This window comes from Sitophilus oryzae, unplaced genomic scaffold (assembly GCF_002938485.1).
Source record: "Sitophilus oryzae breed Bouriz unplaced genomic scaffold, Soryzae_2.0 scaffold_1002_pilon_pilon, whole genome shotgun sequence".
NCBI lineage: Eukaryota > Metazoa > Arthropoda > Insecta > Coleoptera > Curculionidae > Sitophilus > Sitophilus oryzae.
This window is the reverse complement of record NW_022145619.1, coordinates 589,243-615,854: the sequence shown is the minus strand read 5'-3', so window position 1 is coordinate 615,854 and position 26,612 is coordinate 589,243. Positions and strand designations below refer to the sequence as shown.

At 31.1% G+C, this 26,612-nt stretch overlaps 1 protein-coding gene across 1 annotated transcript; it reads left to right on the top strand.

Annotated features, from left to right (window-relative positions):
* Positions 1 to 1,406: 1,406 nt before the first annotated feature.
* LOC115886191 (homeobox protein PKNOX2-like) lies at positions 1,407 to 12,207 on the top strand. Its single transcript, XM_030905314.1, has 10 exons — positions 1,407 to 1,692; positions 1,953 to 2,142; positions 4,554 to 4,725; positions 4,838 to 4,985; positions 5,047 to 5,174; positions 5,967 to 6,162; positions 7,414 to 7,607; positions 7,870 to 8,122; positions 9,470 to 9,695; positions 12,186 to 12,207. Exons 2-9 carry the CDS (start codon positions 1,991 to 1,993, stop codon positions 9,658 to 9,660), a joined length of 1,434 nt encoding a protein of 477 aa, XP_030761174.1. The 5' UTR covers positions 1,407 to 1,692; positions 1,953 to 1,990; the 3' UTR covers positions 9,661 to 9,695; positions 12,186 to 12,207.
* Positions 12,208 to 26,612: the final 14,405 nt, after the last annotated feature.

Here is a 26,612-nt window from a genome sequence, read left to right as displayed (position 1 = left end):
ATTAATATTTTTTTGGAAATAGATTTGTGTCTGGAAACGTTCTATCTTTTTTTAATCTTCCTATAATTAGTGTTAATTTTGACAAGTTTTCTGAAAATTTTTAGTAAATGACGTCTAGACATTGGTCTGGTCAAAATTATCATTGATTTGTCATTGTCCCCAGCCGTGTATGACGCCGTTTTTTTTTTTCAATAATACAGTACCGGTGTTAACACATTAATAATTTAATTCATAATAATAGGTACTTACGTTTAATAATAACTTTCATTCTGTTGTCATCTCTTAGTTTTAAGACTGCTCAGATATCAGATATAATAAAACATAACTTTACTTTTTCACATTATTCGAAAACGTACATTTAAATAAATATTTTAAATTAATAATTTAATGGACAAGTTCTGTCCATCAAAAATTAGATAACATATTTTTGAAATAATTTTTATTATAGTTTAACTACGAACTAACTAGTTAGCCCTTACTTTTTTAATAATTTTACCCTTGCTTTACAGGGCATTTAAAAAAATAAAATAACTCTTCATTTTAGATCTTTTAACAAATAAGTACATACCTAATTCTGCAGCTAAGAACTACTTAATGTTGAATTTCCATTCCTGTCGACACATGGGACATTGCTGATTCACTGGTTGGGATTGTAACCACTTGACGATACAGTGCATATGAAAGCAGTGGGAACACTGGCCCCAGACCAAGGGACAATCGTCTCCGGGTAACTTGCAATCTGGGCAACAACCGTCAAAGGGCATACGACAAATTCCACAGTTATCGTCGTTAGCTACCCATTTCCACGAAGCCACTGTGGTCCAATCTAAAAAACGGTTTAAAAATACTATAGAATTGGCGAAATATCACAAGAAAGTAACGAATAAAGTAAGTTCTACATAGCTGTTCGTTAAATTTAACACAAATTTTTATTTAATTCATAATAATAGGTACTTACGTTTAATAATAACTTTCATTCTGTTGTCATCATGTCATCTCTTAGTTTTAGCTGGTTTTAAGACTGCTCTTAGAAGAGATATAATAAAACATAACTTTATTTTTTTACATTATTCGAAAGCGTACTAAATAAATATTTTCAATTAATCCCTCTGATTTTTTGTAAAAAATATACAAAAAATTAACGAACAGAGACTAATAGGTTAGTTTAAAAAGAAAATCTCTGGAAAATCATAAGAAAATGTAGAAAAGGAGAGAAATATAAAAATCAACTGTCAATTCTGTCAAGTTCAAGGAGCGTGGTGACATCTTTTGGGGAACAGAGACAACTACGCCAAAAGCAAACTTGTTTGCTTACGTCTTTGCCAGTCTTCGCTTTCGTGTTTGATTTGTATGTTATCTGTGGTATGACAAAGAAAAATATTGAATTTTTGACATGACTTTGACATGATTGACAAGTGAGAGATTGACAGCAGTTGACAGTTGACATGTAAACACGGGAAAATCCTTGGAAAATCAAGGAAAAACTTTACGGCCAAGTTTTGTTACATGCCATAGTAATAAATGTATTTGTTTGATATTTAATGAATATAATAATTCGGGCATAAATCACAGTGATTTTAAAGTAGTTATCTGGTCGTTTTCTGTTTATTCAACTTAACCATGTTAACTTCTGATGGTTGTTTTTTTAGGTGTATTGTTTAGAAGATTTTTTGGAAGCTTTGTTATAATTATGTAAGTAATTTATTTTAGTTTGTTTTCCATAGACGTTGTTTGCACTATTAACACTATTAGCACTAATATCTACCTAGAATCAAATTGTAATATAATACATTGCTTTCTTCTTTTCTGCTAAAAATCATATTTATTGTATAATGATACTACATATTTCAATAATTCTTTCTTAAATTGTAATTTTTTTAATTATTTTTATGTCTCTTGGGTTTAGGAAACTTGTAAACAGATATTTCAATTATTTTGTTTAAAAATTACAGGTAATGATATACACATATAAGTGAATTGTGGCGGTACCATGCTCAGTGTTCCTACGCCGCCTACGCCTGCAGGGCCCCTAAGTGATTCGATTGCAGTCACAGCTCCGCCTCCTTCTGTGACACAGGCTGCTTTTGCCCCTCCGGATACAGATCAAGCTCAGTTCGAGGCCGATAAAAGGGCAGTCTACAAGTAAGTTAGTTTAAAGCCTGTACTACACATAAGGTTTTTATCTGTCAGTCTTGTCTGTTCAGTCAAAATGTATCAAGTAAAACATTGTGTGTAGTAGACTCTAGAGAACTGACTGGATCATTCAGTTTTACAACAGAACTGTTGTTTTGTCTACACTGAAAAAAATATAAGTAAATTTACAAAAATAATATAGATATATTATTACATTACTTAATTACTTTACATTAATTAATTACTACTACATTATTACTTTAATAAGGGAATCTAAAAATCTAATATTTTTGCATAGTTTTGCATAGCATTAAATGATTATTACTAAACAATAGTGTTTTCACAATTAACTTTGTGTGTTTACAAATGAAATTTAAACCAAAAATACAATTTAAAATAACAAAATTCCATGTTCCATTTTCCAAACATAAGATAAAATGCTATGTGCAGAGGGTGTTTAATATATTATTTTTGGTTTGGCACAAGACTAAGAGTGTTTCCAAAAAATTCTTTATGGGTATTTCGCCACTGCACTGCAAGAAAATCTACAAAATAAAATCTAACAAATCTACTAAACAGACGCTGCTTGTCAGAAGTTATGTTTACAGTAATACAAATTTGCCTAACAAAAAAAAAATGCTTAACGTTTCGGAAAGTTATCTCTTTCCGTCATCGGAAGCAAAAATATACAAAGAATAAAGAAAAAAACTATTTAAAATATTTAAATTCGACTATTCCAGAACACTTTACTTTTTTAAAACAGATACTAAGAGTGTAACATTTATATAGGGTCCACCAAAGGTGCATAAGGCATTTGTAGCTTCTATAATAAAAAACTTAGAAATTTAGTTTTTGTGCATACCTGTAGTATGTACTAGTGCCTATTTCAAGAAAATATTTTAAACAGGGTAGCTCAAAAAAGTGTGAGTTGATCAGGATGGGCTTTTTAAATTAAATATCCTGTATATTATAGTATTTTTGCATTCTTCTTTATCACTTTGTATAGTCCTAAAATATTATTAACTTTGTTTTTATAATATCAGAGATATATGAACAGAAAAATTCGACCTTTTTAAAAAAAAATTAAAAATATAAGTTGTGACTGGAAATCAAAACTTTATTAAGTACCTGCTATAACTAATCTGTACTTACTTTATTATAAATATCGCAATTTTCAATCATACACGGTGTTCAAAATTTTATGCCAAACTTTCCAAAATATAAAATACTTTTTCTTCGTTTTTTAATGGAATACCTTGTATATTATTTCTTTGCTAGATGGAGAATTAAAAATGAACTTTTTGTATTTTAAAATTTTTAAAACTCTTTCAACGGTAATCGGTAATTACCAGATAAAAAATATTAGATGGCTTTGATACTGTAGAAAAAGCCATATGTAGTAACTGTAGAAAAGGCCATATGTATGTATTTTTTGCATTTCAAGTATTTTAAAATGTTTAGCGGTTTCGAAAATATTTCCGGTTTTATTACAAATGGCTCTTTCAACGGTAAAATATCAGACAAAAATCACTAGGTAGCTTTGATAAAAATTTACTAGTGAAAAAGCCATATGTAATATAATACCGCTATTCTCTGCGAAACCGTTAAAAATTTTGAAATACTTTAAATACAAAAAATATTAATCTTTTAATTCTCCATCTAGCAGAGATATAATATACAGACAGGGTGTTCCATTTAAAAAAAAAACAAAGAAAAAGTATTTTATATTTTAGAAAGGGATTTTGAACACCATGTATGATTAAAAATTACGATATTTACAGCAAAGTAAGTACAGACCACCTATAGTAAACACCTAGTATAGTTTTGATTTCAGGCATGTATTTTTATTATATCTTTTTAAAAAAGCCTGAAATTTTATTTTTATTTTTTTTACCAATGACAAAATAATCAAACATGTTAAATAATATCTTAGGAATATGTAAAGTGGTCAGAAAGGAAGCCATAAATGTAATAATATACAGGGTGTTCAATTTAAAAAAATCATCCCTATCCACCCACAGTTTTTTAAGCCACTCTGCAGAAGTTAAAATACTTTCCTGAATACATCCTAGTACTTACTTTAGGTTTGCACTTAAACAAAGTTCCTAAGTTTTTTATTATAGGAGCTATAGATGCCCGACGCACTGCCAAATAACCCCTTTCTACCATTTTTATATTATTTTTGACACTAAAAAATGTAGCTTTTATTACGGCGCGTTCTCACGACTCGTGTACTTGGCAAGTATTTTTTATTGGCATACAAGGTCTGGCGAAAATTCGGCGCAGTTCCTATAATAAATAACTTAGAGATTCTGTATAGATGCTCGACGCACCATGTATACCCTGTATACCAATTACAAATGTTTGTCAAGTACACGAGCCGTGAGAATGCGCCATTAGTTTAAGAAATTGTTTTTTAGACATCCTTTGTTCCCACTACTGGCTCTTTTATTCGAGCGATGCGAATTGGCAACACAGTCATCCGAACCGCAAAGTAGCGATGCGTTTAATTTAGATATACAAGCGTTTGTGCAACATCAGGAGAGGGATAGGAAACCATTTTTAGCCAATGAGGTGGAGATAGATGGCTTGGTATGCTTTATACATATTTATATATTATAATTTTTTTTTGTATTTAGTGATTTTATTATTTTGCTTAATATTTTTGTTTATACGATTTTTTAATGAGTATTCATAATTTTAGATGATAAAAGCAATACAAGTTCTTAGGATACATCTTCTGGAATTAGAAAAAGTGCAGGAGTTGTGTAAAGATTTCTGTAATCGATATATAACCTGTTTAAAAGGAAAAATGCAGTCAGAACACTTGCTTAGATCGGATTATTCTCAAGGTAGGTTTTAAAGCATGTCTCTATATTTTACCAATATATGTTAATTGTATTTGCTTTTTAGATATACTAGGAACAACAGCTTTATTGAATAACATAGAATCCAACAACAATATGTTGTCTCACAATAACTCTGAGAGTGGTTCGGATTCTAATAGTCCTCTTCAATTCTCCATCAGCCCATCTCATGCAGTAAGTTTCAATTTTTTTGTTATTTAATAACAAGCTAAAAGGAAATACAGGATCCTGCAACAGTGCTTCAGACATCTGCAGCTCCTATAAGAAAAAGTGCAAACCTAAAGTATGTTCTTGGATGTATTTCAGGAAAATATTTTAACTTCTACAGAGTGGCTCAAAAAGTGTGAGGGAATCAGGATTATTTTTTAAAAATGGAATACCCTGTATATTATACATTTTTGGCTTTTTTTCTACTCACTTTGCATAATCCTAAGATGTTATTAAATTTGTTTTGTTAGTTTCAGAGATTTTAATAAATAAATAAATCATATTATATTTTTTAGCCTTAAAAAATATTAAAAATATAAGAAATGTCTTGAAATCAAAACTACTTTAGGTTCTTACTATAGTTGGTCTGTACTTACTTTACAATAATTATCGCAGTCTTAAATCTTACAGAGTGTTCAAAATTCTACGCCAAACTTTCTAAAATATAAAATAAATTTTCTTCTTTTTTTTTACACTTAAACAAAATCTCTAAGTTTTTTTTATAGGAGCTACAGATGCCTGACGCACTTGTTGTTGGACCTTCTATAATATGATGTAAGTATAATAAATACTATAGAGGGAAAATACTGTTTTTGTAAAAAGCTTATGCTAGTAAGACTCAAAAATAAAGAATCACCTAAATTAATGTAAAAAGTGAAATTAATGAAAAATAAGTGATAATTCAGTATGTTAGCTAATAAATATGTTTTTTTTTGAATGTGACATTACTGGTGACACTATTCATAGTTACTTTTTTAGAGCATGTCGTCGCAACCGCCTCATTTAGACGGACCTTCCAATAGTCATTTAGACAATGCATCATATGCGTTACAACATTACAATGAGTCTACGCCATCATTGCTTCAATCAACAGGAATAGCTCCCGATCCATCGCCTGTACCTGCCGTCGTGGATCAGTTAGTTGTACACGGATCCACACCATTATCACAGATAGGTATAAACATGATTGCGTTATATAATTATTAAATACACTTAATAGATACTTAACTATATGTTATTTTGTCAATAATTAAAATACAGTGCAACCTCTTTAATTGGAACAGCCAATTGTAACGACCTAGTATGATTAGCGAATATATTATGTTACTAATATATGACTGTTCTTATATTGACAAACTTTAAAAAAAACTTTAATTCTTTGCTGCTTAGGTTTTTTGTTATGCAACTTGCCTATGAAGCACTTTTAGTAAAAGCTATACATGTATCAAAGGGTGATATTAGTTCTCTACTTTGAATAAAAAGATTCAGGAAGGAGTACAATGCTATCCATGTGTTCATGCAAGGTAGACGGACAAAGGGCCCTAGGGTGGGGATCCTTGACAGTTCTGTTTGACGATTCATTTGACACATTTAAATTTGATTTGAAATTTTGTGGATTGTCAGTCTTTACGGAGCTTACCTATTTTATGTTATTTATTATTTATTCTACTACTGATAGTTGTATAAAGGTAGTAAATCTAGATGGAAATTGTGGCAGAACTTAAATTAACAGTGACACTATCGCAATTTATCGAAAAAGACTCCAAAATAGTTGGTCGTATAGCGTGCGGTAGATCTCGGCAAAAATCGAGTGAAATAATGGAACAACTTTTCGCTAGTAAGTGACTATATAATATACATACGTGTAGTAAACCGATCATTTATGAAATTCACTTAAATTAACTAATTATATATTTTTTCTTGCATTTTTGCTATTATTTACTGCTTGTCAAAGATTAGATGTCAAAGAATTTAGATACGTCAATTTGATTTACCTGCTTCAGTAGCGTATGGGATGTTTGTGTTAATAAATAATTATTATAACTTATCTATTTTTATAAGAATTATATATTTTTGTAACAATTTTAATAACTACTAACATTTATTCACAATGTAAAATAAAACAACATATTATTATTGAGTCTACCGCACGTCTACCCTACATCATAGTTTTACATTTTTTAAATAAAATTAGAACGGCACTGATAAACCGGAATTTAAGTCGGCCATATTTGAGGCCCATCGCGGTGGACCTAAGATTTTTGATATGTTCCTTCCTTAGTCTTCTTATTCAAAGCTAGACTCGAGTCCTGAACTATTTATGATACTACGAACCTGCAAATTTCTACGGAACTCTAGGTGGGCGAATCCGACTCGCACTTGTTCGGGTTTTCTATATATTATTACTTCTTATGTTTTATTTTAGGAACACATTGTGCCTCAACTACGGCACTTCCTTCTGACAATTCCGGACCTCTGTCGCCGGCACCGACAACGCCAGGCGGAAGCAATGACGACTGTGACAGTGACATTTCGAGGGGCGGGAAAAAAACGAAACGCGGTATTTTACCAAAACACGCCACCAGCGTGATGCGGTCGTGGCTGTTCCAGCATTTAGTGGTAAGTGTGCTTAAATTCTCAAAATTGAAATTGTTTAATTTTCTCAAGTATTCCTACTTGTATTATACAGAGTGCATCTTAAATAAGTGTAAATATTTTTAAAGGAGCTGTATTTTGAACACAGGAACACGTCTTTGAGTTTTTTTCGGGAAAAACAAATTGAAAAATTTTGTATGCTTAATTTTCAGTTAATATCCATAATATATTAATATATTACAGTGGGGGGTTGGAATCTCTTTGTTATGCATTTTAATTTTTGTAGCATCCCTATCCTACCGAAGACGAAAAACGTCACATCGCTTCACAAACCAATCTGACGCTACTTCAAGTCAATAATTGGTTCATCAACGCGCGCCGCCGTATTCTACAGCCAATGTTGGACGCTACAGCTCCAACTGGCCAAGAATCGGGCGGTCAAAGCAATTCTCCCAATGGAAAAAAGAAAAAGAATCAAAACAATAATCGACGTTTCTGGCCCCAAGAATTCGGCAACATCCAATCCAATATAGATTGTGGTGAGTCATTTTAAGCGTGTTCCTACCTGTCAGTTTTACTGAAGCAGTCTGACTGATTCAATTTAACTGAATGATGGAACACGACGATTGTATTCACATGACAAATGATTGATATAATCTACAAGTATTTGTTTTTTTTTATCCCCTCAGATGCTAATTTTTAAGTACTTTCATAAATAAATAAGGTAGATAATAGCAGGTACCATGCAGTACATCATTTTTATTTATTTACGAAAACTTAAAAAATGGCTTGCATTAAAAAATGGCCATAAAAAGGGAAGACTTAAGATGGCGCTGCTATAGCAAAAACCTAAAATTTAAAATGTGCGCCGAAATTTTTTAGAACAGGAAATGATTCAAAAGAGATAAATATTTGACATGAAGGCGCGGGTTTCAAAAAAAATAAAAATTTTATTTTCATCTCACATGAAATAACTTATCCATTTTTATTCAGCAGCAATAGACTGGGCCTCTAATATAAAAAAATATTGTTTTATATTCTAAAAAATAAAAACAAAGCTTTTTTGGATAATGTTTGGTTTGGTTGATAATGTTACTTTTATTCTCTTATCTATGGTTATTTTTAACTTTTTAGATTTATGCGATATTAGCGCCACTTTGGTCATTTGGTGAATCCTTATTCTTCCCATTTTTGTGACCACTTTTTCAAATAAAGTCCCATAAAAGATATTTCTCCTCATCTCTACATTCCATATTTTTAATGCATTTCAACCATGAAAAATGTCTTTCGACCCAAGTACTTGTATCTAAATGGTGTAGTACAATCAAAATAAACAATTTGAAAGCAAAAAGGAAATATATATTTGCAAGATTATTCTCCATAAATTATTTTATAATCGCAATTATGATACATATTATTAATACCTGCAATCTATTCATTAATTTATGTTGGTCAAAAACATTGATATAGGCGACCGAAGATTTTGTCTAAGCCCCGCCTTAATACGATACAACTCCGACTTACGTCGCGTCGCGTCGATACCGAACGATGAGTTAGACAGAAGACTGTCATGCGTCGTGTATCGACTCTGATAGTGCTAGAACAGGCGATGTAGAAATCGCCGAACAAAGGCGTTTGCAGTATACTCCAACGGTCAAAATTATTTATTTATATTCCTAAATAACTTCATAATTTATTTTTCGAGACGTCCCGATTTTATCCATTCAGAACAGTTAGTTTGGAGCATTTAGATTTCAGAGCTTACTTGTCCAGAATTTCTAAAAATTTGTATGGGAACCTTATTTATACTTCACAGTTGCTGCGAATTTCTACTTTTATTTCATTGTGATATCATAGGTAGTGATTTTTTGCACGTAATATTTTAGGCATGTTGTCCAGCTCTGATGAAGGAGGAGATTCGTACAGCAGTGACGAGGAGGGCGGTAGTTTAATCATAGATGCCTGTCAAGCCAATGAGGTCACTCAGAATAACGAGCAAGAGGAGAATAATCTAGATATGTACGAAAATATGGATATTGAACAGTCCAAGTTGGGGTTAGGCAATAGAAAATTGTAAAAGCCAAAAACGAAATTGATGCATGCTCATTAACGGTAAGACAATTAACTTTTTATATTATTTTTATTTGCAGAAAAGTTGAAAATGTTTTCTGATAAAACAATTTAAAAGTAATAATAATCCTGTATGTTACTGTATGTTAATATACAGGGTTATTCATGGTAAGTGTTCTGTTAGACGAAGATACATCATGAAGAATTACTTGTAATTTTGGTTGCTGATGTAAACAAATATGAGCTGAGTGGTGCCAAATCTGTTTATAGCTAGATCAACTTTTTTAAATAGAATGCTCCTATACATGTTACATCTTAGGATTTTAGAAAGGAGTATAATGCTATTGGTGTATAATCGATGACTAAAGAATACAAGGATATGTTTAGCGCCCATATACGGGTTGAAGCAGAATTTGTGTTGTTAGACGTCATTTTTTTGGAGGAACCAGCGACAATTTTAGCGATTTTTAATAGTTTGTTGTGTGTAGTGACCTTTGTATAAACTTTATTACAATGGTGATTTGTTCATCTTTTAAGTGTAAAAGCCGTAACGATAAGAAAGAGCCAGGAGTTACGTTTCATAGGTAAATCAACAGTCCACTCCACCTTTTTAGCGTTTTCTCATTGAATTTGGTAATTATTTTTCTGATTATATATGCTATACGTCCATACTAGTTTTGTATCTTTTTAATTTCAATTTTAACATAATAATCACCTAAATATGCAGTATAGTCTATCCATCGAGAAGATCCTTGACAGTGACAGATGTGTCTGTCATTTTAAGTTCAAAGTAGTTTATTTTATTTTACAAAGAAATAAGTTGGTACAACTGGAACGCATAGCAGGAAATTAATATATTTAAAATTTGACTGATACGTGGTTATTTCAAAATATTGTGAAAAAACTGTATAAAACTGAAAAAATGTAATCGAGTTATCTTATTTACAAAAAACGGTACGTGTTAATACAAAACAAACAAGAACAAAACACCGCATACCAAAAAAATATAAAAAAAACTATTACTTTCAAGCTTCAAGAAACTTCCCGCATTTATTACGATATTTATCAATATAACTTATGTACAAATACAAATTTGTAATATTCTACAGGAATAAATAAAACAACATAAATAAAACAAACTATTTTATTAATAATAACACTTACCAAATTTTATACCTTAAAGGTTGATTGATTAACTTTAATCTTAATTTTTTTAAACCAGTACCTTTTGGCATTATTTTTCTGCAGTACTAAAATCCATTATTTACCTATCGTGTAATGTCGATATATTACAGCTACTCCAGTAGTATATGTTTAGTACGATCGTTGTACCATATACGAGATGCACTTATCTACGACGAGATGGTATACAAACTTTATTGGTGTAGTTGGGTAGCGAGGGTAGTGAGTGCCTGGGTAGCGAGTATTAACTATAAATTGTGCTCTGGGTCTACAGTTAATTTTCCCTCGATTTTACAAAATTATAACCTATAATTCGGCAAGACTTTGACAAGCCTCAAAAATCTAAAGGCGAGTTCATACGCATCGGCGTCCGTTTATCGTTCATCGTTCGGTCAAACCAATAAAATGGAAACATAATCTGTCATATTTGAAATAAACCAATAAAACTGGTTAAAAACAACAAGAGACGACGCATGACGGATTTATATTTAAACCCATCCATAGTTAACTTAAAAACTATTAGAAACTTTTTTTTAGTAAAATAAATAGATTGGTATGGGACGTCATCTGCTTTTCTTCTGTCATCGTCTGTCGAAATCTTACCTGAGAAAAAAAAACAGAGTATATACACCATAGGTGTAGTCAAAACACATTTATCAAAAATATAAATATCTCTTCTAGAAGCTAAGTTAAGAAAAATATGTGGCATAGCACTGTTTGGAGATATGGTAACAATTTGGTTTTGGGTGTTATTGGTTCTTGTATTCTTTAGTCATTGGAGGAATCGACATCATGAACTCTCATTTTTGACAGTGCTGTTTGACGTTTCAGTTGACACATTTGAATTTGCCTTATTTATTATTTATTCTACAATTATTGGTTTTACTTAGTGATAGTAAATCTAAAAGGATATTGTGTCAGAATTTACATTAACATTATTGCGAATGACAGAAAACGACTATAATATACCGTATGATCGAAAAAAACGGCGTCGGTGACGGCTCGATGATAATTTTGGCGAGGTCAATCTCTACTAAAAATTGACATAAAATTTGTCAAAAATTAACACTTATAATTATTACAGAAATATTAAAAAAGATAGAACCCTTCCAGACACATCTATTTCCAAAAAAAAAAATATTTTTTCTCGAATTTTAAACTACACCATTTGAAAATAATTTTTACTCAATATAAAAATAAATTACAACCTTCTTAAGGCCAACCGGCAGTAAGGGGCATTAGAAAATAAAGAAGTGTTCGGACCAAGTTACTAGGGTTGATCTCGTTAGGTCTTTAACGTTGTTATTTTCGATCCTATAGTATTATTGTAATAAATAATCTTATTTTTAGGGAGCACTGTTTTTCAATTCAATAAAACTGCGGAGTTTGAATCTACTATTACTGATCTAAGGTCTTTGATTCGTTTCCACTTCTACTGTAAAATTATTTCTCATTGATTTGAAGCAAGACTGTCACTCGCAAACGCCAAAATAAATTCAAACTTGTAAAACGCGACCGTTATATATCTATAAGGCTGATGATTCGTATATTATTACATATTTCCGAATGTTAACTTTTCTATATTCTTTTCCCAGATTGGTTAAATCAGGTAATATGTATTTTTATACACTGTTTGAAAGGGCAACTTTATAATAAATATATCAGTAAAATTAAGGTAAAAGTAACAGTGAGAATATTTTTCATATTTGTTACATCACGTTGGCAAGTATTAATACTGATATTATTTAGACGAGTAAAGCATTTTATTTTAATTCATGACTAATAAATCTGTTGTATTTTTGTGGCAGTCGCCCTAAGAGTACTAATTTTTGAATAAATGTTTTTAAACATTATTAACGTTTACACATTACCTATTTTGTTTAGACTGCGAAGTCAAAGCCTTGTGCTAACGTATTGCTAAAGGTCCCCACAGACGCTCAGTTTTTTCGTACAGGACAACGTGCTGTGCAAACCTGATTTGTACAGGCGTATCGGCACGTGTGTAAGCGTACCTGGCCCGAGCAAAATCAGACCCTGCTTGAATTTGGCTTATGCAAACTTCAAAACCTGAACGTGTATGTGCTCCAGTTCGTTTTTTTTTCAGTTCCTAGACAAAGTTTATTAGTTAGTCGATAAAAAATTTCCTACACTACAGAAAATGAAATAAAAAAAATTAAAGACTTTTTGATGTCTGGGGTGGAACTCTGTAACGAAATAGCGATCGGTAGTAATAAGAATACTCTCGCTTGCCATTTAGTTTGTACGGCCAAGGTCAGTATTCTTTATCGCTACCGATCGCTATTTAGTTACAGAGTTCCAGCCCTGATGACTTTACCACCAAAGCATCGTCGGTAGACGCCATTGCTATATAAGCTAGTTAAATAAAATTCTCAAGGCCTGTACTGCGCAGTTTTGCCTGTAGGAAAAACTGTACGTGCGTGACTACCTTTGAGAAATCCAAACTCGTATTGATAATAGGTTTATAGTCATGACTTTAAGTACTTGTATTTACTGTGAAGTTTGCCCTTTTTTATTACTACTTGTATACGTAAAATATACCTCATTTTTAAACGGGTATTATTTATTTGGACAAAGTAAATAAGTTATATGTGGATTTATAACTGATCTCTATTATTTTGTTATCGTTTTGAGATTTCTTCGTTTATTAATATATTTATTTCTTACTGAATTAATATAATCTTAAATCGTTTTGGTTACGCTAACCCTAGAGTCATAACTACCTTGGGACGTTATTAACGGGAATTAAAATCCATAATTCCCTCTACCTTTTATAGCTAACAACCATGAAATACAATAGAGATTTTGAGAAATAATATAAAATCAAAATGGGCACTCATCTAACTACTCTAATAATTTATTTATATCATGAATGTCACATACCGGGGTGCGTCTCAAAAGTGGCTCACCCCTATAACTTTTTTATTTCTTCAGATAAAAAAACGAGATTTGGTATGTTAGTACATGACATAAATTAGGATTGATGACGTATTCAATTGTTTTTGGTCACTTCCTGTTTCACCTGAAATTACTACAACTTTTGATTTTTAAATGGCACCCGCGGTATTTTTTACCTTATTCGATAGAAAATAACATTCTGAATAGAATGACATATCATATGTCAACTTTTGACATTCTCGCTTAATAAAAATCGTATTTTAAAATTCAATCTAGAGTGCCATGACTATATTAAAAACACTAATTCTTAATCAAGGAGCCTTGGAAAAATATATTTGATCGTCTAATACTTTTAGTGTCTTGTCCTGGCCAGTTAGAAAATGCTCAAATCGTATTTTTAATTATATCTCAATTTTTTCAAATGGAACGCATCATTACCATATTTGGAAAAAGCATTTTTTACGAATAATTTGATACCACACACTTTTATTTCAAGTTAAAATTTTGTTACGAATCGCAAGTTATAATTTCAAAAAACCATTGCGAAAATGTCAAAAGTTGACATATGATATGTCATTCTATTCAAAGTGTTATTTTCTATCGAATAAAGTAAAAAAATACCGAGGGTGCCATTTAAAAATCAAAAGTTGTAGTCATTTCCGGTGACACAGGAAGGTATTTTTTATCACCAAAGGTATTTTTAATATTTCTTTTGGTAAATTGATTCACTTTTAGGTGGAAGTAACGCTGGTCGTACTTCTTCAGCTTTTTTTTAATATTTTCTCCATTTTAATGAAAACGTACTCGAACGTGTGCCGAATTCATGCGAAATGCGTGTTTTTGGCAAAAAACTGAACTCGATTAATAAACAATAATTGTTCAACAGTTATTGTTAATTTATAAACAGGTCATTTAATACAATAGTAACCTGGCAACAAAGTTCCTACTAGCAGCGTTAATAAAAATATACCGGTAGATTAATAAATGCAATATTTGTGTCGTTTTAAAATGGGACAAAACATGCTACATTCAGTAAGAAATAAAATTAGTATCTATGTACCACAGGAATTATAAAGTGGGCAATTATTGTATACGTTATCAGAAACTTTGGCCTAGGTTATTAACACCCATATAATTCCTTTGTGTATACGTTATCAGAAACTTTGGCCTAGGTTATTAACACCCATATAATTCCTTTGATACATAAATATCTATATTATTTTATATTTTTTAATAATATAACAACAAAAAATTAACAATAGAACTTGAATAAAATAGTGCAAATCAATTTTTCTCTGCTGAATCGTTTAAAATGCATATTCCATATATTTCTTATTGACTTTGTCTAGTGTAGCTATATTTTAGGTTATGTTTTGTATGTATACGGCGCTATTTAACGCAGAAACTATAGTTAGCTGCTCATCCAGTATTATATATGTGTATAGTATTAAGATAACAAAATAAATATAAAATATTAGAACTGTAAGCTGATTTACATATTTTTCAATTACTGTGTTGTATACTACGTAGATATAATAGGTTAGAATTTATGTTAAAAAATGCCCCTATACAGTTGTTTAATTGGTAATTTACGAAAAAAAAACAGAGAACGCCAAAACTATAGTTAATTTGGTTAAATATTCCAAAAGTTGATTTCCAAGGGCATTTTTTATTTAATTTGCACATTACCATATGTTACGTTACATTACCATTTGATATTCCAAAATTTCTAATAAGAAAGTGATGTTTATTATAAATAGTTCGTTTTTCAAGCAATTCTTATATTAAATTTAGAGTAATATGTTTTCCGTGTACTCAAAACATCGAAATTAGGAAACAAGATCTGAAATATCATTTTTTTATAGGTAAATTATAATATTATCGTTATAATATTAGAAGTTTTCGAAATACAGTAGTATACGATGTTAGATAACAAAATTATACGGGAATAGTAATTATGGATAAGTATACGCAAATTATACAGGGTTAATCACGAAATTATTTGACACGTGGTATATAGTTAAATTATTAGATTTTTAGAAATTCTGAGTAGTGGTGCCACTACTAGAGGTAAAATAAAATTATTTTCATAGCATACAGGGTGTCCCAAATAAATAAAAATATTAAAGTATATATTTTTTTAACGGATTACCCTATATATTATTACATATTTAGTTTCTGCGATTGAAATAAAGATAAATTTGATTTAGGTTTACTTAAATTTTACCATTTCTGAAATATTTACAATTTTGTGAAAATTGCAGTAACAATTTTAATGTTTCATTAATTTCTAGGTTAAGTTTTTAAGAAGTATTGCGGTTTAAAGTTAGTTATTATTTAAAACACATTTTTAGACTCTTTACAAGGTAGTATTATTTTTATTATCGCAACACAGTATTTAGTAAATAAAAAAATCTTCAGTGCATATTTGGTTTTAAAAATTTAAATACATTTAGAGAAATGGTGCATTAAAATTATTGTTATGGCATTTTTTACAAAATTGTAAATATCTCAAAATAGGTTAAATTTAAGTGAGGTCAGCCTTAGTGAAATTTATCTTTATATTAATCATAGAAACCAAAAATTTATTATAATATACAGGGTGTTTTATAAAAAATACAACTTTCTTATCTTTTTTTATTTGGGACACTCTGTTTCTCTGGAAAATAATTTTAAATTGCACCTCTAGCAGTCCTTTAAGGAGTCAAATATTTAAAATTTCTAAAGATATAATCAATCGAATAATTTCGTGAATAACCCTGTAGCAGTCATATTCGATCTAAACTGTAAATAACATAATAATTTAAGTCGTTTTTTAAAGGTCCGATAAATTCGCATCGTTGAGTACACAGAAAAGTTAAAGTATACTAAATATGCAACTAATATACGTAACAAGTTACAATAAGTAGACTAAGTATACCAAATTTGTGAGAAAAAAAATATATTTCCATCCATATTATAATACATAATTCATTTTCGACAGTTTTTTTAACGCAATCTTTTTATAAAGATTATTTTGTTACAGATAGATATAAATAATTTTTAATATTATCCATTTTTCAAATTTAAACGATCACGTTATCGTTATTTATGATTTTATTTATACAAAATCAAGTTATCATCCATAGACTGTGCTTTTGTGCTTGTACTAAATCACATCAAACTGAATTGTTGGACTTTTCAGTGTTTTTATTTGAAGAAAAGCATGTTTGGGGAATAAAATGTGAATATAGGTAAACTATTTTGTGATAATAAGTTAGTTGTATATGTCTCTATGTTTTTGACTAGTTTTTTTTGAGCGTTTTATTTTCGGGTATCAATATTCCGGAAATAACGCTTACTGATCTGATACACGAATGATTTATGTAATATATTTTCTTTAATTAATTTTAGATTTTTTATATTTATCTTTTTGAAGTATTTTTAACTATGAACTATACAGGGTGGCGCCTCTCATACGACGCGGAGACTCCAAGAAGAACGACAGTTTGTATTGAAATGAAATCTTGTGAGCATAATAATATAGAGCATTTTTATAAATATAGAGTTCTACAGGGTGTTTCCAAAAAAGTTACACATCAAGGTTGTATTTTTTGTAACGGAACACTATATATTAATCGATTTTCGGATTCTAGAAAAAAATAAAGGCCAGTTTTCATAGAGAAGCATATGACTAAAATGAAGTTCTACTGACACTCAAAAAGGAGAATATCTAGGAAAATATTTGTCTAATGGGTAGGCTTCCTTAATAGTATTTTGAAGAGATATGCATTATCCAATGAATACCGGAATAATGTACTGGGTGTTCCATTTAAAATAAAAGAGTAACTTGCTTTTAAAAGTAACCTTTGTTTAATATTAATTTTGTTTCACTCTGTATAACTTTTCTGGTCAAATTTTAATTTGGTTTAACATACAATGGTTATCTTAACTAAATATCAGGCTATACAGGATAAATTACAATTTAAGAAGCTTTTATTGAAATTTAAAGTTCATTCTTCATTTTCAGAAATTGTTAAATATGTCATAAATCTTATATTTTAATCATATCCTAGTTTAATGAAACTAAGCTTTCTTTTTCCTCTAGAATGCGAAAATCAATCAATATATAGTGTGTTGGGTTACAAAAACCACAACTTTGATGCGTACCTTTTTGGGGAACACTTCTGTAGAACGTATTTTATAAAATGCTTTCAATTAACCTACCGTTTTCTTTGAAACCTTCGGGTCGTATAAAAGGCGCCACCATTTTATATATTGCAGTGTTATTAGTTCGTTATATGAAATTTTGTATTTCTTATGAATGTATACTATGTATTCCGTTTCGGCTGCTTGAAAATTATTATTCATCTTCCATAGATATAAGTAGCTATAGCTGATACACTGATGCAATTCTAGACTTTTTCTTTGCTATGCCAGTCTGTGATATGTCTTATATAACTCAGCCCGTCAAGCCGATTTTTAAACTTAACATTAATATGAGCAAGTGTACGATACATACGTACAGGAGGATTAATTTTTAAGCAAGTTTTTTAATTTATCAGAACCTTTTTTTTATATGACTAATCTCATTAATAAGATCTCTCTATTGGTATTGAACGACATAATTATTGTACAATATTGACAGTCACAGGTTACCTTCATAGAAGTTGAGTCAATTGCCAGCGAACAACCGTTGGTTAAGGTTGACAGATTAACAATGCTTAAACGTCAGTTGTCTACTGATTGGTTGACAACTGACGTTTAAAGCATTGTTTATCTGTCAACCATAACCAACGGTTATTCGCTCGAAATTAGCTTTAATCATATTAAAATTTGCCCACTTTTAATCAGATAAGAATCTGCAGCATCCTTGATATGGTTAGAGCCAGTCAACATCTTGGTCACTAACAAATTGAGCTGGCAATTGCCTCAAGATAGAAATTGCCTACAAAGATTTTTTTCATACAGAGTGTGTGATTAATTACAAAAAACTTGCTTAAAAATACTTACTTTTTGGAAATATAGATGTAATTTTTCAGAATAAATAATATTAGGTAGATATTAGAAAAATACTTCTTCCATTGATTTGTACCATTAATTTTTCAAAATACAAAATACTCATTTAATAATAATTAGAATCACACTTGTTTTTGTAATTAAACATGTTGACAAAGCATAACTTTTTGTACGCAATATTTGCTAATCCGCTAAATGTTTTATTGTGTAATAAAATAGTCAAATTAAAACTGAGTTTTATTTACTGTATAAGTAAAGGCGCGAAAAGTAGAAGACGTTAACTTGATTTACGTAGTAGATAGGAAACTCTGAAAACTACTTGTATTGGTTCGTATGAAAATAAATCAACTAATCGCGAGGCACTTTTCACGCTTGCGTAGTTCAAAACTGTTAAACCAAAAGGACCGACTTATGTGGATTTTGTATAGCTCCATCTCGAAAATTTGGTTTCGATTTCTATACTAGCGATATAGTGTAATATACCGGGTTCGTCTTAAAAGTGGCTTACCCCTATAACTTTTTTATTTTTTTAAGATAAAAAACGAGATTCGGTATGTTAGTATATGACATAAATTAGGATTGATTGACGTGTTCAACTGTTTTTGGTCACTTCTTGTTTCACCGGAGATACTGCAACTTTTGATTTTTAAATGTCACCCCCCATATAGAGGCTGCAGCAGAATTTGTGATGTTATACGCCATTTTTTTGTTTGTGTGTATAAACTTTATTACAATGGTGATTAGTTGTTCAGCTTTCAAGTGTAAAAGCCACAGCGATAAGAAAGAGCCGGGAGTTATGTTTCAGAGGTAAATAAACAGTCCACTCTTTTTAGTGTTTTTTTTTATTGAATTGGATAATTATTTTTCTGATATTAGAGTATATGTATTTGATATGTGCTATATGTCGATACTAGTTTTGTATAATTTAATACGCTTTTTTCGCAATTCATTAGTTTTGATACCACCGCATTCACCATAGGCGTAGTCAAAACATTTATCAAAAATATAATAAATATCTCTTAGTTGACATATGATATGTCATTCTATTCAGAGTGCCATTTTCTATCGAATAAAATAAGAAAATACCGAGAGTGTCATTTAAAAATCAAAAGTTGTAGTCATATGTCCGGTGAAACAGGAAGGTGACCAAAAATAATTCAATACGCCAATCAATCCTAATTTATGTCATATACATATACCAGCAAATCTCGTTCTTTTATCTGAAAAAATAAAACAGTTATATAGGGGTGAGCCACTTTTGAGATGCACCCGGCATATAATATGATATAGGGTGGAGCAACTGCCTCACTCATCTACCCCAGAAGAACAACCGTTGTCCTTCTCTGACCTCACCGCACCGTGACTACGCGCATGGAGTTTAATTTTTAATTCAATACGTTCTCTTTATTTTTGCCAAACAAAACGGATTCCACTATCATTTGAACGGACTAAGACATCGCCGATTCTTTTGACGTGGAAATTATGACGAGCTGCGGGCGCTGCCTAATGAAAACACTTTATTACCCGGCCGACTATTGCCAATTAATAATTTTAATAAGGTAACCGTGTATCGTAAAATATATGTATGCCCACTGCGAACAACGCGAACCATCTCTAATTACCTTAACGAAGAGGGCCGCCGGCACTGACTTTGTTGCAATAAAAATATAACAATGTTAAATTCGATGCGCCGTAATTCATTGGAAACCAATAAACTTGTCGCCGTGTATAAACAGACCGAGTTAGGGATGGGCATATTGTCAATACCTATCGATAATTATTGTGGATCGATGATATGTTCAATAATGAATAACTTCAATAATTTGTACTTTTTTAGACACTTACTATACAGGGTGGTCCGAACTGTATTTCGGAAACTTCGGCAACATATTTTCTAGATAAAAATAAGTAAAAAAGTTTATAGAAATGTATGTTTTAAAATGCTTAGTTTCGGAGGTACAGGGTGTAGAAGTTTCATTTTTATTTCGGTTTTTTCCAAATAATTTCTGAAGTAACGTCAATATTTGAATACAAATTGGTTTCTGGGAGTTTTTTGACATGAGAAATTTGATTTTGATGTCAATATCACTCCTGTTTGTAGGGGTCGCCACCTACAGGCGTTTTAACTGTTTTGAAGGTTAATAACTTTTCATCCGTACCTGTATAAAACTAATGAGTGAAAAAATATACATTTCCGTTTTTTTATGTAAAAAATGTCTCTTGGTAAAAATCGCTACGAACAACCGTTCTCAAGATATTTAGAATGGAAGTAGTTAATACATGTCATTATTGACAAAAAATAAACATGTTGAGTAATATTTAACTGAAATGATAAATTTGGGAACTTGTTATTTTTTTAAATTAATCATAAATTTTTCCTCGAAAAAATGATGATAAACCAGTTTCTGTTGAACTTTTGACACAAAATCATTTCAAATTTATGATTTCAGTCTTATAACTATTTAGTCAACATGTTTAATTTATGTCAGTGACAAGTATTGATAATTTCGATTCCAAATATCTCGAAAACCATTACTCGTAGCGATTTTTCCCAAGAGCTCTTTTTTTACATAAAAATCGTGATAAATGTATATTTTTTTGCTCAGTAGTTTTATACAGGAACGGACGAAAAGTTATTACTCTTCAAACCAGTTAAAACACATGTAGGTGGCGCCCTCTACAATTAGGAGTCATATTGAGGAGTCACACAGATGTATATTTTTTCGCTCGGTAGTTTTATACAGGCACGGACAAAAAGTTATTAGGCTTCAAAACAGTTAAAACACATTTAGGTGGTGCCCTCTACTAGTAGGAGTCATATTGCGACATCAAAATCCAAATTTCTCATGTCAAAAAACTCCCAGACACCAATTTTCATCCAAATATTGACTTTACTTCAGAAATTATTTGGAAAAAAATCGAAATAAAAATGAAACTTCTACACCCTGCATCTCCAAAGCTAAGCATTTTAAGTCATACATTTATACGAACTTTTTACTCTTTTTTATGTGCAGGATATGCTGCCGAAGTTTCCGGTATACAGTTTAAACCACCCTGTAAAAATATATTTTTATATCTACATTATTACTTTCTCTATGATTAAAGAAACAAATTCAAATTAAATTAAGTTATTAGCAAATTTTCAGAATGAAAGCTGAAGAATGTAAAAAGTTCTTGTTGGGTAACATTAGTCTTGAGTGTTTGTGAGATTCTACTTACGCTGAAAGATCTCTGTATTTTTAATAAACGCCGCAAAACTTAAGCAACGATATCATTTTTTCCCTGGAAGGAAGAAGTGCGCTCTAAGTTTCAAACAAATTTTTATTTATTAGAAATATAATTTGTTCAAAAAAGTTCTATGGGTATTTCGCCATGTTAGTTGTAAGAAGATCTACAAAATAAAATAGTTATTTTTTGTAAACACTGCTGCGTTAATCCAACGGAGACTTGTCAGCAGTGGTTTAGTAATAAATAAATTGCCTAACGGTAAAAAAAATGCTTAACGTTTCGGGTAGTATATCTCTTCCCGTCGTCGTAGGAAGAAAAAAAATGGCGCCGGGAGGCACGTATAGCCGCCCATACTAAAATGTGTTAATAAAAAGTTGGTAGGCAGTTCTTTTAGTTTCAAAGTAAAGGAATTTTTCCAATTTTTTTTTAACTCAAAAACTGCGACTTTGACTGTTTTTGATGTTATTACAAATTCTGTTGCAAATATTATTCTTAATCTTAAATTGAAAACCGCGCTTCGCTAGCTACTGTAATTTTGGAGTTACGATTTTTTAAAAATGTTAACCCCCTTCCATACTCCCTTACCAACCCCCCACCCCCACCAAAAACTAATGGCCAGATTCTCGGGTGCCACAGTATTTTTGTACCAAATTTGGTTAAAATCGGTTTAGCGGTTTTTGAGTGATCGTGCTACAGACGGACAGGCAGACGGACAGATAGACAGACAGACAGACGGCAGACAGACGGACAGATGGACAGACAGACGGACAGGCAGACGGACGGACGGACAGACGGACCGACAGGCAGGCAGACAGACAGACAGACACCATGAAAATATTTTGTATTTAGGTCATTTATGACCCAAATAACTCATTGAGTGAAATAAAAAAAAATGCCGATCTTAATAGACTACCATACCTATTGGTATGGTCGGCTAAAAACAAAAAGAACAGAGAAAAAACTATTTAAAATATCTAAATGCAACTATTTGAGTATTGAATGCAACACTTTAATTTTTTTTTCAAACAGATGCGTCTATAGAAACCGTTGACGTCCTGTTAAATGACATTATTATGAAGTTAAACTTCAAAATTAACAATTACTACCTGACAACAATTACTTGAAAAATGAAATGTGAAATCAAAATGCTTCAAATCAACTTCAAACTTCCTGTATGATTATTTTTAAATTTGTTTTTAATTTTTACTTATGTTTATTTATGTTATTTTCTTTAAAATCAAAGAAGCGATTGCCATATATTACTAACCTCTACAGATGCATGAGTAATCAAGGGCGTACGCATGGAGGGGTGTAGAGGGGGTAATTACCCCCCCCCCCCCAGAGCGGCTTAAAAAATTAATAAAGTTTCTATTTTGTTAGGTAAACTAAAAAATATTAAGATTTGTCCTTTCTGTGTTTTTTTAATAATGTTTATATTGGTATAAACAATTTAAATTTTATTAAATAATCACCATGTTATCTATAAATTATTTACCAAAATTTTAGCTACTCTGGATTTGTAGTAGTATCTATAAAAACAATCAGGCTAGTTCGAATTACTTCGAGTTTTACCAAAAAATGTTGCCTACTGAGTCACTCCTTTACAAAATCTCAATCAAACACCGACGGCGACGCCCTTGTGTCAAATTTTTTTTAAAATTAAAATCTGACAACCCTTACTAACCCTTGTGAGCAATACATTTATTTTTATTAGATTGCATTAAAAAAGCTCTTGCATTTTTCTTTTCGAGTCTATCGCTTCTTTCATTAAAATTTTTTATAGAAAGATTAAAAAAGCGTAAAAATAAATAAATAAATTTAATTTTTGGTAATATATAATTGAATAAAATACGGCGTCAAAGATGGCTGGGGAATTACTACCGATGATAATTTTGGCGAGGTCAAGCCCTAGACGTCATTACGTGGTCCGTACTCTTCTGTATATTTTAATGGCGCTTACTGCCAGTTGGCTTTTAAGAAGGTTGTAATTTATTTTTAAATTGAGTAAAATTTGTGTAGTCTAAAATTTGAGAAAAACAATTTTTTGGAAATAAATTTGTGTTCTAACGGGTTCTCTCCTTTTTTAATCTTTCTATAATTAGTGTTAATTTTTGTCAAGTTTTATGTCAGTTTTAGATGTGTTTTACACTTTTATTGCTTTCTTTACAATTATCGATAAATAGCTCCTAAAGCCTTTGAATTATTATCGATATGGTTTTTTATCGATTCGCCCATTCCTAATCGACGATAAAGAGTCTCGGTGATTTACTCGCCACGCTTAACCCTTCAAGTGATTTATCGCAAGAGGTAGAGAATAGAGATCAAAGAGATGGCGGGAATGCCGCTTATTAAATAAGCCGCTTGAGGCGCCATCTTTTGTTTGTTTATAGTCCACGTTAAAGGGATTCGTTCCCTCTAAATGCCCCGCGTAATTAATTTGCTCGCCGTTTCTTTTGCTCCATCTAATATACAGGGTGGCTCTATATTTAGTGGATATTGTAGATAGTAGAGTGTATGGGAGGGGGGAAGTTAATCACCGCAACCTTATAGATCTATTGTATCCCACTTTCTTGAGTTAAAACTCATCATACAGTCTCAGGGCTTTGACAAAAACCAGTATCTGAGCGGGTTTTATACGGGGTTAGTTCTTCATTTCCGATATGTGTCGTACCAAAATTTATTCATGTTTCCTCACAGAACCTGCCTTCGCCGTTGTTTCTAGTTGTTTCTTAGCTTCAATCTACTGAATTGTTCATTGAGGAGATAGATGTGGGAGACAATGTCCTTAAAAAAAACATGATAATCCGAATATTGTTCTTACTTAAAGGGAAATCTTTGATTTACTCAGTCGTATATGATTTACTCATCCTAAGAAATTTCTTCGAGTTTCTTAGGCCAACCGCTCACTGTGCGATTGTTTTGAGACAAAACAGACCCTTAATTCAACGTGAGAACGAGACCCTTAGTCTTTAAAAAAATTAACACAAATTTTAAGATATTTTAAGAACCGTTATTCCGATTTGAATGGTATTTGGGGTGCCTATGTTTTGCTAAAGCCAGTCCCACACGATGTGTCAAACACCTTCCAACGTTGGACACATCAAAATAGGATATTATTGGACACACTTGTGAATTGCAAAATATTGTCAAAGCCTATTCCAAATGATGCGACCAATGTTGATTCCAACGTTGGAAGCATCCTGCAGGACATTCATTAGTGCTTTAACAGTAGACATTCACAAATATCAAGAAAAGATATGGGAAGGATAAAAACTACCCCCTCCCCTACATAAATTTTAGTATAAATATTTTCTAATTCCATAAACGACTGACTTTTTTTTTGCTTAGAATTGTCCCTCTAGTATTTACTGCATTTTTTTGTCTCTTGTAAAAAAACGTCACCGCGCATACTTTTTGAGGAATTTTTGTTTTCTGAAGCTGACTTTGCAAAGGATGTTTCTTGCCACGTCAAGCCCTATGTAGACATATAAAATCTATTATGCGCTAATATTCTAGTTGACGAAAATATGGAATTTTATGTTCGTATCACAAATGATATAAGCTTCATAAACAATTTAAAATAAATGAATTATAAATTTTTTCATTTTTTTTATTGATGCACCTCTAACGGACAAACGAAGTACTTTTGTACAGAAGTAAATAGTGTGCAATTAACTTATTCTGAGTAAAAAATACGGAGTTGTTCTATGTTCACGGAATATTGGGCTTTGGGAAAATAATTCTCCAATATTTTTTCTCCAAAAAAATCCCTTAAATGCTGTTAACAAGGTGAATATTATCGATGTAAATAATAACTGTTCTTTCCATAAGAATTGTTAAAATTGCCTTATATCTATCAAAAATAATAGTAGATAAAATAGTATTTTAACCGCAAGGGTAGATTAAATGATACTTTAACAGCGAGGATAGGTTAAAAACTTTATTTCTTCTCGCACGTTTTTTAATTGCTTCCATTTTTGAAAATTTTTGTATTCCTTTTCATAATTATTATTCTGGATTAAATGGAAGTAGTTTGGATATGGCGTTTGTCGCCTCAGCCTGAATATCTGCTGGTAATTTATTTTCGTTTTCGTTTTGAGCCATTTCTGGCTCCAATTCAATCAGCAATCGACACGAAAGAGAATTAAAAATATTGACATGATATCATAGATAAATGAAACAAGTTTAGATTGGAAAGTGCCCATTTGTCACAATGTAAACACTATTTGGCGCTATTCTTGCAACGGTCGCGACCCAAAACTTTTGAAAATTTCTTGAGCGGTTCGGCTTTTTTCGAATTATATCGCCAAATATTGTTTATTCAAATTTATTATTATTTTCGTTTAATTTTATAAATAAAAAGACAGTGTGTTGCATACACGAGAAACTTTATTTTATATAAGGACGCATGTATGAAATACCTATGAAACATTAGAAACCGGCGTTATGCCACGATCCACGATGGTTTTTGCAGTTCACAGTTCACAGCACAGCTTTTTAAGTTTTTAATGCCACTTTTTCACAATTATCACCGGTTGGAGTAAATAAAACTTGAATTAAACTCACAAGATAGCAATTATTACTTTGAAAATGGACGCTATAAACACTTTTCGGAATTTCTTTAATGAGAGCGGT